We start from the raw sequence: 16,037 nt of genomic DNA, 5'->3' as shown, positions 1-16,037 counted from the left end.
ATTTTTAAGATTTTTTTTTCTTAAAATATGTTGAAGTCAAAAAGACAATAGTCTATTAAAAAACGTTATTCATTAAATAGTTAATAAAAGAGTTAATATAGGTCTGCTTAAATGTGATGAAAACAGACAGATAGTTAAGTGTGGACGGCGAGAAGTGTATCATTTGAAAACGTGTATTGCATTTGTAACTATTTGCTTAATTTTTTAGAGTTGTACATATTTTTTGTAAATTTTAGGTTTATCATGTTAATTGTTAACTTATATTTTATAATAGTAAAGCAAAATATTTGATTATGTGTTGAATCAATTGAAAACATGTGTTGTACATGTATGTGAAAATAACTAGCATGTTAAAAATATATGATATAATTATAGTTATTACGCATACTGTAACGTTTTATTTCTTGAAACAAAACGTCAAATTATCGCGACAACGAACCTAAGCAAATTGTATAAATAATGAAAGAATTCCAAAATCGATTCTGTAAAATAGCAAAATAATCCGTCATGAAATATGTTCTATCTTCTACGTATACTCTCATGGTTAACAGAACAGACCAATAGTATTTAAGTGTTTGTCTATGCAAAAAAAAAAAAAACAAACAAAACAAAACAAAAAAAAAAAAAGCAAAACAAAATAAAACAAAAAAACATAAATTATGTTCCTTAGAATGAATTTTTGATCTACGGTAAAAATGAAACACGTCTATTTTGTTTCATTGCTTTTACAGTTAAGAAAACACAAATAGTTCATGTCACTACGAGGAAATCATGCCTATTTATAGATCGTGTGGTCGTGCGGTACATAAACTGCCATGTGTTGCTCAATAGCATGATTTTTGTGTAAGAAACATTTCCAGCATCGACAACTCTTTTATCATACATATACATGTATAGTTTTAAAAAATAACTTTGTTTAACAATGTTACAAGCTAAGAAACTAATGGTTTGGGAAGAAAATGGTTTAAAGGTGATGTGTGTTCTATCTACAAAAAACGAGAATAGAGATAAGGTTTAAGAACTATATAAAAAAAAACTATTTAACCTGTTATTTGTCCATTGTTAAAAAATTTTGCATAATTTATATTTTAAAGTTTGTGATTAGGTCAATTCATAGATTGAAGTATCAGAGTTATGCTTCGAAAGGTTTTTCATGTTTTTTCTTATGATTATTTTAAAATTATACAGCCTCGCCTTCAGAGTACGTAAGTAAGTCTTATTTTGGCTTTTGTCATAAATTCTACTTAGATTTCCTTTCTTGTACTGTATTCGTTATGTCTATCCTTTCATGTTTCCAAGTGCACAGATAGTAAGTATACCGTGTTGCTATGTTATTTCAAAATTTGCATTATACTACTAAAATTTAACAAAGACAAGACATATCTCTGTGTCGACAGTTTTTGGCCAAATCTGTAATATTTTTTAATCACACATGGGACAGTTAAACTACTGTTGTTGAGATCTCAACTCTCCGCTTTTTAATCTCAACGAGTTGTGGCCTTGGGCTGTTTTCTGCTCTTTGGAAGGTTGTTGTCTCTTTGACGCATTCCCCGTTTCCATTTTCAATTTCATTTTCAAAAGGCACATAAAAGAACATACAATAAAAATGGACAGGGGAAAAAATCTTTGAACACTACCATAACGGTACAGTAATAGTTGTTTGTGTTGACTTTTGTTTTCGTTTCGTTTCGTTTCGATTTGTTTTGTTTATTTGTTTTTGATTTTTTTCATTTATTGGCCGAGCTCTCATATATGTTATCTGATAAGCTACTGTCATTGATAACTGACCGATACATTTTATATCCCATAATTTCTTTTCTTTTCAAGAGTTTTTAGGAACGATAAAGGACATTGAAAAATACTCTCATCGAAAACATCAGAATCAACAGTTCAACTTCGATTTAGAAATGAAGAGAGTGTCTCCTGTTAACATCTCTAAATTGGATCCTTCTAATGATTGGAAAATGGCTTTAATGGAAATAGCTACGTAAGTAAGATCTGTCCGATCCCTGTTTAAAAAAAGCCCCAAGTTTCATTTACAACTAAATTGTTTTACATCTTTGAAAATTAAGTTAGATATTATCAATGTCATTATGAGGGAAGTGAATACTGTCTATCTTCATTTTAACGGTTAATTGTTATCCTAGAAAAACTACTGTAACATACAATGTCTGTAAGCCTTAAAAAAGTTTTATTTGTGGATTTGACAAAAGCAGTCCGTACTGATCTTAATAGAAAGAGACAAATAAAAAAAGGGCAAATATTCCTTAACGGTAAATACTTCTGATGACACGCTTAAATTTTGAGTTACATTGGAAGACTACAAACGCCAGCATGAATTGCATTAATCTTTCATAGGTTTTGTCGGGTATATCTTGCCCGCATGAGGATGGTCGTTGTGTAAATGAAAACAAGCTAAATTCACGACAGACTACTTTTTCTCCATGGTAATAGTGTGTTTACTTTCGCTATCTGCGATTTTGTCTGGATTATAATTTACTCAATCAATCATCAAGGAGGTATACGGAAACGATCTAGTGTCCAATGGGCAACGTTATCCAACGACGCGAAGGAAGTCATAGTTAGTAAAACGTCAAATTCCCCAGAGCGAAGTCTCGTTTTAGTCCGCGTTTCAGATTATGACGATGAACAACAAAATAAGCCACACAAAGAGAAATTGAACCATACAAGAATAATATCAGCAACATGTAAGAATTGGATATCGCTTGAATTCAATTCTCGTTATCTTATTTCAATATAACGTTCAACGCTCCGAAGGCGCCTTTTTAGGTATAATAGAACAATTCTCACTCGTTACTACGAATTTAAAGTACTCTATATTATAAAAGATCAATTGGAAAAAGCATTTAAAAAAAACATATGCTACAACTTGTCCTTTTATTAACAAACAATAATTGCATAAATTCATATTACAACACACTTTATCAAAAACAAGATAAACGAACATTATTTATTGACATGATCCAATCAGCAGTTATACGGCTAAATCGTCAGGTACAATGCCGATGCCTGTTGATATGCACACAGTTTCTCCTTGGATTGATACAGAAAAAAATCGTAATGTTACAAAAACAATACACAAACCATGTAAGTGGCGACTCACTGTTTTTTTTTTTTTTTTGGTTTGACAACTGATACCTTTTTTGAATATACATTTTAGAGATTTGAAAGTAAAAGGATTCGAATACAACAGTTGCAAGAACCAGACATGGAGAGGAAATTGGTTGGACTGTAATACTTTCCCATTTGTAGTGAAGAAACCATGCTTGGTATATTCGTTTGGGTGAGCCGTTGATTTACAATATATACATAAATAAGGTGTCACGTATGCGGTAATGATAAAGCAATGAAAGTCAACTACACAAAACAAATCAATGTCAAAAATAGATCTTTGATAAGTTCTCAATTGCTCCGGATCTTGACAATCCGAAAATATCAGAAAAATACAAAATATCGACAAAGATCTGCCTTCAACATCCGAAAGGACAAAAACACATACGATATACATACTCTGACGTATGAAGGCATGTAGCATGCAATATAACTAATGAAGTATTCAGCCCTCTCCTTCTTTTATCTAACTCAGTAGGAAGAAGATAAAATTGAATCAATTCATAAAAAAGTGTTGGTTCTGTTCAAGTATGAAATTTCTGCGTTAGGAAGTGTGTATTCATTTGAACAATACCTTGAAATATTGACAAGAACATGACATAAATTGCTTAAGAACAGTTGTTTTATCTTTTCTTCACTATAAAATGTGAATTTTTTTTACACTTAAAGTAAAACTAGAATCAAAGAAGTTTATTGGAAGAGGGACAAATCTTTGATCACCTTTTAGCGATAGCAACTGGAAGATACAAGGAAATTCATCGAGATTTAAGAGTTGTAAGGCCGGGATTCCTTGAAATACTTAAATTAGGTCTTCCCACTTTTCCGTGTCCTGATTATGTTCCGATTTTCTATTTCTCTTCCGTCAATTTTGTCTTTAGTGCTGTTTGGTTGTTTCACGAGATGTCGCTTAGATATTTGGTATATAATATCGAATAGTTTATACGCTTTTGAAACTGACACCACTTAATCGAACACTTTCTATTGTAAGAGTTAATCTCTCCGAATACTGTCATTCTTGTGCGCACTACTTCTTCACAACCTTAAAAGATTACGACAAAATTATTTTCCCCAATTTCTCTTTATATCCTCAGGATGTCGAGAATAATTTTGATCGAAGAGATCTGGATATTCCATATGAGAGTTATTTCCCTTTATGTATTCGGCATACGTGAAAAAGAAAGTAACTCATAAACCATAAGTGATATAGACCTAGACTCTTTTGATTTGAGGTCCTTGGTCCAGCAACAAGAAAATTAGATCAAATGTTAAGATCGTGTTTTAAGATTTTGCTTTTGCTTGTGCATGCTACTCCTAAGACGCTGAAATATATATCGACAAAAATATTTCACTTTTGTTAGTTGTCAGCGACATGTCGAAACAGGGAATATTGTCCGAAATGGGTACGGTGACATTTCATAGCAGTTGTCTCCCCTGAAATGTTCGAAATAAGATGTGTGGTAATATAGCTTATTAAAAATAGATAGTAGAGACCTATGCTCTTTTGATATGAGGTCCTTGCTTTGTGACATTGCAATCAATGTTCAGGTCAAAGATAAATTTAACGTTCTAGATCTCGACCTTTGCAATAATTTCATATTTAAACATGATAAAGCCATCGGTTCTTTTGCATTAGGTTGGAAGACATATGACCTTAAAATCGGCAGTCGGAAGTGACATTGTGTTAACAAGAAGTAGGCATTTGTTGCACTTATCGCATTAGAGTACCTAGAACCATATTTTTGGAACCGGTGTGAAATAACCTATCATATGAAACCTGAAGTAGCAACTTATCATCCTTATTTCAAGCAAACGTATATAGAAACCATATATTTTTAGAATCAGCCTAAAGTGTGCTATTATCTGACACCGAAAATGACATTTTAAACCGGTAGTTAATATTGTCCTATCATAATATGTGCATTTGGGTTGGAAAGACTTTCAATTGTTCTCTGAACAATTGGTTTCTAATTATGTTTCCATTAGTTGGCTCATGTTTGTCTAAGCTTTTGACCCATATGGGCAATTTAAGTATTGTGATCAGATCCTTAAATCAGCCTTTTCATGTTAATGGGTATGTTTTTACAGAACGTTCATTTCAACTACATTTTCCCGCACTGTAATTATTATATATGACTTTTCAGCATAAATTATAATTTCCTATTTGATGATGCAATGGCTGAGCTTGGTTGTGAAGTTCACTCATTTGATCCAAGGTAGGTAACACGATGTGCACATTGCCAATGATGTTTAACTTTAAAGTAACATTAATATGTATGTCTGTTTTTATAGTTCACCTACTCAAATTTAAGTGTGAGCTGGTACCATAACTTGTCGTCCGTCCTTATGTAACTTTAAACATATTTTATTATAATTTTTTGTAAAAATACTTCGCCAAATAACACTTAACTTGTCAATGATTAAATGTTTTGGGCGGTTTATTATATATGAATTAAGGTACGCATGCAATATGATAATAGTGATATTAGTACTGTATTATGCGCTCAGAAGTAGCTGTTTATTAGTTTAGAGTACACCTCCATTTTGTAATTCTCATAATAAGCTCATACTTTTGTGTATCGTATCATGGGGGATTTGAAGTATCAAATTAATTTCGAAAATTTGTAATAGTTTACACATAAATGCCAAAAATGCCAGAGTAGCGGTTATGTTACTACGCAAGACTGAGAAGGTAACAATAGGAAAAACTGAAATAAAACTGGAATGACTGTTAGTTTTCTATTAAGGTCAATTTAAAGAACAAATTCTAGGGTAATATTTGAAACAAATCGTCTTTGATTTATATTTGCCCTACTTGTAAAAGCTGATTGATGGATTGATTGATGTTTAACGTCTATTGGCAAATATGAAATGCATGTCAGTACAAAAACACATTAATATAATAAGAATACAGGCTCTGCTTCAATTAGACACGATGAGCAGACTATTTAACGTGCTACACATGTAGCTCATAAGGTAACAGTCATCAGAAAAACATGTCACTCTACTCAGACACATAATTCTGACTCCTAGCCGACCAGCCTTTGTTCTTACTTCTACACGTCACATGCTTAACGGAGAGCCAGGAAATATCTATAGATGCGGTTTGACCCATTTGAGCATCGAACCCACGGCATCTAGCACTGGAGGCGAGCCCGTTACCACGAAATCAATTAGGCGAATCTGACATATACGAAAGTGTTAAATGTGCTTAGTGAAATGATGAATAGTAAATTAAAGGTCATTATCAATAACCATATATGAAAGTGAAAGTGATTTGTTTTGTCCTTTGGTAGGTTGTAATGAATTCTGTAATATGCAAATAAAAACAAGTAGACTTGTACATGTTGTAGGTAACATACACCCTTCAAAATACTGTTTGCTGAAAATATTTATCCGCCACCTTCAAGTAATATGTTTCGACAAACATTTTGATATTATCTGCTGTTTACTTTTTGTTGCTGTTGTAACATTTCGTATGAAGAAAAAATAAATCATGAGATGAAAATTGGCATCTACCATCTTCAAAGTATAAAATATCCAATATTATTAAGTGTTTAAGCTAAAGATATAGATAACATTATAAAGTGTAAACTATGCCTATAAATCTATACTATAAATTATTTCTCTTGCATTTGAGAGTTTTATTTGCCAAGATGGCACCACCCCAAACACATGAAACAATTATATTTTTTTAGGGTGAAAAAGTCTTCGTTTATAAACAAAATCAAGAGAAATGCAATTTGAATATTTTGTTTTAACGAAAATGGAATACTAGATAATTTGCATACTTTTTTCTTGATTTGATTTTTTGTGTACATTTAATTTTTTTTTAGATAATACTTATTTTCAATTGAACAAATGAGAAGTGTTGCCTCACGTTTAAAAGGTCTGGACACGACACTTCATTAGATGCACATAATTATGTTATGTCTTAGGGAGATATGAAAATATGTATACCCAAGGTCCATGAAAAGTCATATCCCTCGGGTAATGTCATCTAGAGCTAATGATTTTTCGAATCAACAAATCAGACATCAGTTGGGTAAACAAGATATTTAGACGAATGAGAAAAAAATTGTCAAACAACTCGTGAAAGGAGTTATTGCTCCTTAATGAAAATTTTAAATCTTTTTGTCTCATTTTCGCTTATTATCTTGAAAACTATCATAGACAGAGAAAAACTTTAATAGCAAAAAAGATCAACAGAACAAGATCTACAAATATGTCAACATGGCCAAAATTGTGAGACGACTACTTATAGGAGTGGTTGCCCTTTATTAATGATTTTAACCCATTTTGCATTTTGGACGAAAACTATACTAGATATAGAAAAAACTGAAAACAGTAAAAATGATCGCAAGATAAGATCTACAAATACATTTGTAGGTCAACATAGCCGAAATTGTCAGTTGACTCCTTATAAAAGTTATTGCCCTTATATGACGATGATTACCCTTTTTGACGTTTTGGACAAAAGCTATAGAAGATAAAGAGAAACTGTAAACAGCAAAAAATATCAGCAAGACAATATCTACAAATAAGTCATAAGTCTGAGTCCATTTCTTCCGGGCTTTATTTCCCTATAATGACGATTTTTACCAACTATTTGTGCTTTGGGAAAAAAACTAAGGTAGATAAAGAAAAGCTGTTTCGGAAAAATGATCAGAATTACTAGGTCAACAAAATAGAGATTTAAATACGAATCAATTCTAGTCTACATTTGTACAATGCTCGAGGATGGTCATTGAGGAAGATGCACATACTAGTATATATATACAGGTGACCCTCTCGATTTGCATGCATTTGGAAATATTTTGAATATAGGAATTATTTTCTCAGCTTATCCACATTCTTCAAATCACTTGTTCAGGTTTAAAATCAAAGATGATCTTTAAATTTTTAAAAGAAATAAAATTATATTTGTATTTAATTTTGTGTTTGGTCTATTTGCGATGTGCTGTATGGCATTTGATAAAAATTAACAGATTTAAATTTCTTTTCAAGCATGGGAAACACCATGGAACATGTCCGACCTAATGGAGTCCATTTCCATCCCATTGGTATTGGAGGAAGTACTAACGATCTATTTTCTCCAAGAAATGACCGGTATACGAAAAAAAATCCAAAACAGGTGTGGAAAGTAAGAACACTACGTCAAATAATGGAATCTTTAGGTCATCAGGATGTAAGTAATTTTACAGTGTTACTTGTCCTGTTTTAGTTCATTGCCAACGAAATGTGTTCTATAGCTGTTTGCTTTTGCCATTGGTCGTCAATTCGCTTTCTTTGTTAATCATCTGATAAAACTGTTGTTCCAATGTGGACATCATTTTGTTTTAAATATGTACTACTTTCCAGTATGTTATTTTTTGACCGGGCCCGATTTGTTGGTGTTACATCTGACAAAGTCTATCCAAAGAATTCCGCTCAAGCCGATGCTAAGGGTCGTCTTAAACTTGCAGTGAGTTTTCGTGCTCCGTGTTGAAGACCTCATTGTGAGATGAAGAACAGCAATAAAAGCGCCTTTCCCTTGCTTTTTGTGTGTTTTTTCGTTGTGCATGTACTGATTTTGTATCATGGGTGGATACCCCATATCATTTGTTTTTCTATCACTTTATCTTATTATATAATTTGAAAAAGCGGTTTGAAATTTAAATTTTGATAAGTAGATTTAAAGGTAAAACTTTAAGACTTTTCTTTTCAAATAACCATATATTTATGTTTTCCGCGACTCTCAGGTTTAAGCTTTTGTAAACTAACTAACAGCTGACCAAAGCTCATGAAAATTAACAATACGCTTGACTGTGTCTTTTTAATAATGCAATAACTACAGTTATTTTGATGTCAAGGCTCCCTAACACTGTTGTTTTGATGTTCAGGCTGCCTAACACTGTTGTTTTGATGTCAAGACTCCCTAACACTGTTGTTTTTCTTAGATTTTTATATAACCATAAACTAAAAGTTTATTTTTCTTTGAAAAATAATGCCACATATTAAAGGTCCTTATCGCTCAGTGTCCGTTGTTATTGCACAGTGTGGGGAGTCTCAAAATGGAATTTTGGGTACAAACTTGCGGCTGGGATTAAAAAAAATACTCTTTCAGATATTGAAGTCTTGTGAAAATCGCAATCCATAAATATATTGCATGGCAAAATCATAACCCATTCATATATTTCTCAATTGCCACATACACTTTTGTGTCTTTTAAGTACCGAACGTGACCTATTCCCGAATATGACTGTTTTGCCGAGTGTGAATTTGCATTGCTGTACGACGTGTCTCGGTATTTATACATCCAACATTCATGGATTTATTTATGATGTTTCTGAAGTGGTTTCGGTTAGATATTGGGTTATGTCTTATCGTTTGTGGTTTGAATTCTGTATTTTCGGTACATTTCACATATGTCTTATTTGTCATTATAGTCGAGTTATTTTCCATTTTCCATGGATAAAGTATTGTGTTAGTCCAAATAATTATGACGTCGTCACAGCGTTTCTTTAAAATAGCCTTTCAATACCGTCATATTCATGATAATTGTTTAGACTAGTATTATGAAAATAATTGTATGAATTTCAATATTATATATTCGTTACAAAAATACGTCACTGTTTGTGATGTCCTGTTCTGTCATTAATGGAAGATGTTCGTTGTTATTCTGCGGTTTACATGTTGTAACCACTATTATAATATTTATTTGTGCGTTTCTCTGTGCTGAGTGTTCTTGTGTTTGTTTGTGCTGTATTTCTGTCACGTAGTGTTGTCATTTTAGCGATGTTTTTAACAGTGTCATATAAGCGGGAGGTTTGGTTAGCCGTAAAACCAGGTTCAACCCATCATTTTTTTCTTAAAATGTCCTATACCAAATCAGGAATATGGCAGTTGTTATCAAATAGTTCGTTTCTATGTATATTGGCGTTTGTTTTTGTTGCACTTCAGTGTTTCTGTTGTTCCGTTGTTTTCCTCTTATAGCTGATGTGTTTCCCTCGGTTTTAGTTTGTAACCCGGATTTGTTTTCTCTTAATCGATTTGTGACTTTTGAACATCGGTATACTACTGTTGCCTTTATTTGACACCCTAACTTATTTAAATAGGATAAAGCTGCATATATACAAATATCTGATTAAAAAGTGAATATAATTGACCCTTTGACATAGTCATCGTTTATTCGGAATTAGGTAGCGAAATCTGATTGTTTTTTTGTAGAAATGTTTGCTTGCAGTTGCAGAGTTTCTGTGGGTTGAAACTAACCATTTCTTAGATAACTTTTCATTTATTTCAATTATTGTGACATGTGCCACATAATTAAACACACTTGCAACTTAACTTATTTCAGTTCATATCTTACTGTTGCAATGAATCACATGTAAAAACACTTGATGGTATTAGTATAGTGACTTAAAAAAGTTATTCGTAATTGTTGATAGGGTATTGAATGTCATGTATATACATGTATTGTGTAAACAACTTGTGATCTAAATCATATCAAAAATGATATGCATCACTATTTGTGATATTTATACTTACAAAAATCATAGACGGATTCCAATACAGAAGTAGCATTAGTATGATTTGCCAATATCTGGGATTGCAAATAGTATTGACTTAATACTTAAGTTAGTTTACGTATGATATCTCCAATACAGAACTGACGTACTTAAATACTTAGATAAAAGTACACATGTTTTATAACCGGTGAAACAATTTTTCACATAACATACACTAACTACTGTACGAAACTGATCTCAACAAACATCTTATATATCAAATGTCATAGATAGAGGTTTTGATAACTTATAAACCTAAAAAAACGTTAAAGATGTGAAACACAAGATTAAAAGATGCAATACTCTGTCAGATAACTTTAGAAAAAAGAAATTCCACTTATACAGGTAACTAAATATAACTAACTTATAGTTGTAAGTCTTAACAGAGCTATCAATATTGGAAAGAGAGGCTTACATAGCGGAGTAAAAAAAAAAAAATCTTGCAAAAACAAGACTCTTAAATAGGGACACTTTTGAGAAGGAACCCTTGCTAAGTATGTCATACAACTTAGCTAAAAAAAATCCCGAAACACTGTTACTTAAATAAATATGTCTTCTAGTTAATAGGCTATTAGTCTTTACGACTCTATAAAAACGGTGCCAAGTCTTGAGGTTTTACTATGTTTGTAATGGGAATCTATGCATTTGTGGCAAGTTTTACCCAAATGTTTTAAAGTCAGATAATTTTTATAATAGTGTTGTATAAAAGAATACAACGAACCTTTATGCATGACTCGCTTCGAACAATCAATACAATTCTGTATTACTAATCCTACACTGGTTTGATTCACTATGAAAACATGGAAAAGAATTGAGCTCCGGAGTCTAAATAATTGATATAGTTAAAATGCAAAACCCTTCCCATGAAAAACTGAAATCTACAGGAATACAGACTAGCGGTACTGACAGTTTAGGGATAACGGAAGTATATGTTACCGCCATACGCAATTTCCTTACATTTTCTGAATTAAATACGTTTTATAATAAAAATCAGGGCATGAAAGTTATGTATGATGGAAAACACTTTATTATTCTGCTTTAGAAATTAAAGTAAGATTAAGACAGAACCATTTTCCTTTTACGCCGTCATTTTATATCACATTAAGGACGCAATTTCGAAGAATATAGAACAATTTATGTGTTTCAAAAGGTTTACTGTTAATATGCATACTGCAGTTTTTCATAGATAAACACCAAACTATATATTATATTCAGACATACAATAAAAGCACTTCAAAGTGGACTTCATTCACTTGAGAAGGATACAAAAAAAGGGAAATTTTATGTAAGGTAAATGAAATACTACTATTTTCCGTTACAAGAACTGCATGCATACTATTGAAAAATTGTATAATTTAACGCTATAAAGAAACGACTCGACACAACTGTATTGTTATGTCTCTTGGTTAGATTATATTGAAAACTTGACAGAATTATATAATGCTATGCTTACTTTATTTGCATTTCAGAAATACTTTGATATTTTGAAGATGGATATAGAATATTATGAATGGGAGGCTCTTGAAAGTATCTTAAAGGACAATCTTACGGCAAGAATTCGTCAGCTTGATATCGAGTTCCATATTTTCCCGGACACATCAAATACAAAAATTGCAAACTTTCTAAAGATTTATCAGACTTTTAAAGAGGCCGGATTCAGACGATATGCTAGCAAAATGAACTATTATAAAACTAACGAAAAACGAATACAGACAGATTGTGAATATGTGAATTTAAAATTTGACTTCAATAAGTATCAAGTACTTTGAGGGGAATTGTTTGAGGTTTTATATTTAATTTGAGAAAAATGGGATATATATTTTTAATACAAATGTATGATACTGATGTTGACGACATCGCATTTCTGGAAAGACTTTTCGCAGAAAAGTTCGAAATCAAAAACTTCAAATCTATTTTAGCTAAAATAACTCTCTTTTGTGATGACTTCGATAACCACACAAGCAAAATCTTCCTCTCGAATATTTCCCCACTGAAATCAGTATGAAAGTATTAGTATTACTTCCTATATTTTAGTCGTAATATCTTTTTATGCATTTGTACATATAAACAACTGTACCATATCCACTGACATCTGTGGTCATCCAGATAGTATTTCTTTCTACTTATAACAATAGAAAAATTGAACCTGTATATGATGAAAGTAATATTATGGATTAATAATTTCTATGTCATTTTGTTTTATTTTTAACTTCAAAACATCAATTTTGATAATTGTGAATATATGCTTATTATATTGAATATCCTGATTTGACATCTTACTATATCTCTCTGTTCCATCAATCATGTACATGTATTTATGGTCAGGAAATGATTGTCGACGAAAACCACATTCTCTGAATATGTTCTTAGGATAAGAACTTCAATGAATATATTAGGAAAACAAAACACAACAGAAAATTTCGTTGAAAATGAATGAGCTCGGCCTACAACCTTGGTTGATATTGACTTTTAAAATATCTATCAGCTTCTTAAAAATCCCATATTGCAAATTCCTATTAGTTTTGCCCATGGATTCAGAGTAATATACATCATACAAGAGTGTAAAGACTGTATGTCTAGCTCCCAACCTACGGAAAAGGAGAGTAAATTAAACATGGCAAAAAGTATTTGCTCAAAAGTCGATTCAAAAATAATAAATCTTTTATGCATACATGAATATAAACCACAAACATACAACGTTTTACAATGTTTCAGTTCATAAATGATGTGCTAAAGTGAAAGTTGAAACTGCCCTGGTAAATTTGACTGAACGGTTTGGACTATTCTCTTTAGATCCGTTTGATATTGCACCCCCAAAACTGATTTATATTTTGACTTCATAAACCTGAGGTCACACGCGTACGTGATGAAGGTTACATACAGAAACACATGTTGCGGGCACAGAAATCATACGTGTTGTACTGGCACTGGGTTGGATGCACTGGTGATGGACTATAAGTCCCTGAGAGCACTATTTGGTCGGTACCTATTGCTTCGAGATTGGTATTATTGACATAAAACATTTTGTTTTTATGTAATTCTGCTATACTAAGGCGGCGACACTCTTAAGGTAATGGTAATTGTTTTACCCTTTTTAGCTTTTTTCTTTTGATCCTTTTTGCTTTTAGATTAAATATCGAAAAAGTTTTATATTTGCGTCGTTTAAAATTTTTGTTCATGAACTTACAAGATTAAGTTTTTTTTCCAGAAATTTATGCATACACAGGTATGTGTTGTGCGTGTATACGTGTTGTGCGAACGGAATCATATCATGTGTAAAAACTTGAGTACACGATCGTTTAAACTGTAGCTTCCTGAAAAGGTTCAGTTGTGCTACCTTTGTTACGTGATTATTTTAAACTCACTCACTTGTTTCATTACTATGATAATATCTACGACTTTTAATTAACGACACAGATAAACTGAAAACAAAAAACATCTAGAGGTCAACATACGATCTTTGACAAAAGATAGGTGGTTGTGTTTGGTGTTTTTTGTTTAACTTTAAATCAATGAAATTTGAAGAAAAGATTCTTACATCAAAGATTACTTTTGTTATCAATTCCAAAAACATTGACATGTGCCGGCAGTAGAGCAGTATTTCCATACCCTTGTTTGAGCACTTGATTTCACCTTAGGGTTTAAATTGGGTTAATATTGTTTAATCTTTAACTTTCCGTAAATACCATTAACGGTATCAATTTTACTGCACCAGATGCGCATTTTGACAACTAATACCTTCTGAGTTATGCTTGAGGCCAAAATATTGAAATGTCCAACCTAATACATACGTTAAATGGCTGATAACTCCGAAAAAGACTAAAAATTAAGTGATTTTTCCATGGTTATGTCTGTCTGTCTTTCTTTTGCTTGACTTGCTTTGAAAGCAACACTGGTATTTTCTGAATTTTCCCATTTGTATCTTTAATTTCTTCATAAAGGTACAAGTATAACATTAATACATGCTTATGTGTATGGTGCTAATGATATTATGATCATGTTATAGCGTTAAATTTGAGCCAACGATTATAAAATTAAAAATTCACAATCCAAGAGTTACACCATAGCAAATATTGTTTCATTTAATAAATATCATTTAATTACCTCAAATTTCATTTGAGAACCTTCCTATATTATATGTTGAGGTATCTCATGCACCGTTATTGACTGGTAGTCATGAGTTTCAGGCTGTGAATTTTCCAGGTCAACGTAAACTTTAGGAAAACTGTTATAAATTTCAATATGACGATATTTTGGACCTTTTGTTTCAAAAAGCTTTGAACCTCGCGGGGTTGAACGATATTGAGGTCCCCCGTAATAACATGGCCATAGGGATCATATCTAAAATTCGACGATTCACAGTCTCAAGTTAGAAGAGTATTATTTTCCACACTGACGCTTGGATTTTTGTATGTATACGAAATAATAGGTGGTTCTGTGATATTAAAATAGGGAGGTGTAAAGTTTTGAATGGTAAAGTCATTAAATATACTAGATAAGTTGATAAAATCAATACCTCTGTTAATATACTTAATTTTCAGAAATTAACGTTTATGATCTTCAGGTTTATCGATAGGCGAAAACAGCTTATGGTGACAAAAAGCTGTCAGTTTAATACTAAAATATATGATAAAAGAGATGATTTTTCATTTCCTATCGTTAATTATCCATTTTTAGATGGTGACGTTCCTTTGTCACCATCTTACGGTGTTTATATATCTCAACTTGTACGATTCGCTCGTGTATGTGACAATGTTTTAGATTTTAACGAGAGAAATTTATGTATTACTGAAAAACTATTACACCAGGGTTTTCGATATCACAAACTAGTCAAAACATTTACTAAATTTTATCATCGGTATAAGGACATCATTCGTAAATATAGCTCAACATGCAGACTTCTTATACGTTCAGGTATTTCACATCCAATTTTTTATGGAAATATTCTTTATAAAGCACAAAAATGTCAGTATTCACCTCTGAAGCTAACAAAACCTTTAAATAGACTTATTAAGAAGGGATATAGTTACGATACTGTTGTCAGGTCATTAAAGATTGCATATTTTGGCGTTAATATTGATTCACTTATAGGGTCTTTGCATCGGCACTAAACACATTTATTTAAAAACCAGTTGTTGGCATGACACGGGTTATGTTCTTCTCATATATGTTATGATGGTATGATACTAAACCCCTAACGGGAAGGATTGTGCCTGATATTCATATCAGTTTATTGAAGTCTGGAGCTGGCATGTCAGTTAACTGCTATTAGTCTGTTGTTATTTATGTATTATTGTCATTTTGTTTATTTTCTTTGGTTACATCTTCAGACATCAGACTCGGACTTCTCTTGAACTG

The 16,037-nt window shown here is 31.9% G+C and overlaps 1 protein-coding gene across 1 annotated transcript; it reads left to right on the top strand.

Moving 5' to 3' along the window:
- The first annotated feature begins 1,907 nt into the window (after positions 1–1,907).
- LOC127712857 (probable methyltransferase-like protein 24) lies at positions 1,908–12,838 on the top strand. Its single transcript, XM_052219463.1, has 4 exons — positions 1,908–1,987; positions 5,274–5,345; positions 8,137–8,317; positions 12,149–12,838. Exons 1-4 carry the CDS (start codon positions 1,908–1,910, stop codon positions 12,446–12,448), a joined length of 633 nt encoding a protein of 210 aa, XP_052075423.1. The 3' UTR covers positions 12,449–12,838.
- The last annotated feature ends 3,199 nt before the right edge of the window (positions 12,839–16,037 follow it).

This window comes from Mytilus californianus, unplaced genomic scaffold (assembly GCF_021869535.1).
Source record: "Mytilus californianus isolate M0D057914Y unplaced genomic scaffold, xbMytCali1.0.p SCAF_8, whole genome shotgun sequence".
In the NCBI taxonomy this organism is placed as follows: Eukaryota; Metazoa; Mollusca; class Bivalvia; order Mytilida; family Mytilidae; genus Mytilus; species Mytilus californianus.
Note: the sequence above shows the minus strand (reverse complement) of the source record. Positions and strands in the feature narration are given on the sequence as shown.

Bases quoted from the DNA above. Each gene is read 5' to 3' on its own strand.
- LOC127712857 (XM_052219463.1), top strand. From the start codon at position 1,908: ATGAAGAGAGTGTCTCCTGTTAACATCTCTAAATTGGATCCTTCTAAT. The intron at 5,346-8,136 runs GTAGGTAACACG...TTTCTTTTCAAG, and splicing joins GTTCACTCATTTGATCCAAG to CATGGGAAACACCATGGAAC. The intron at 8,318-12,148 runs GTAAGTAATTTT...TTTGCATTTCAG, and splicing joins AATCTTTAGGTCATCAGGAT to AAATACTTTGATATTTTGAA.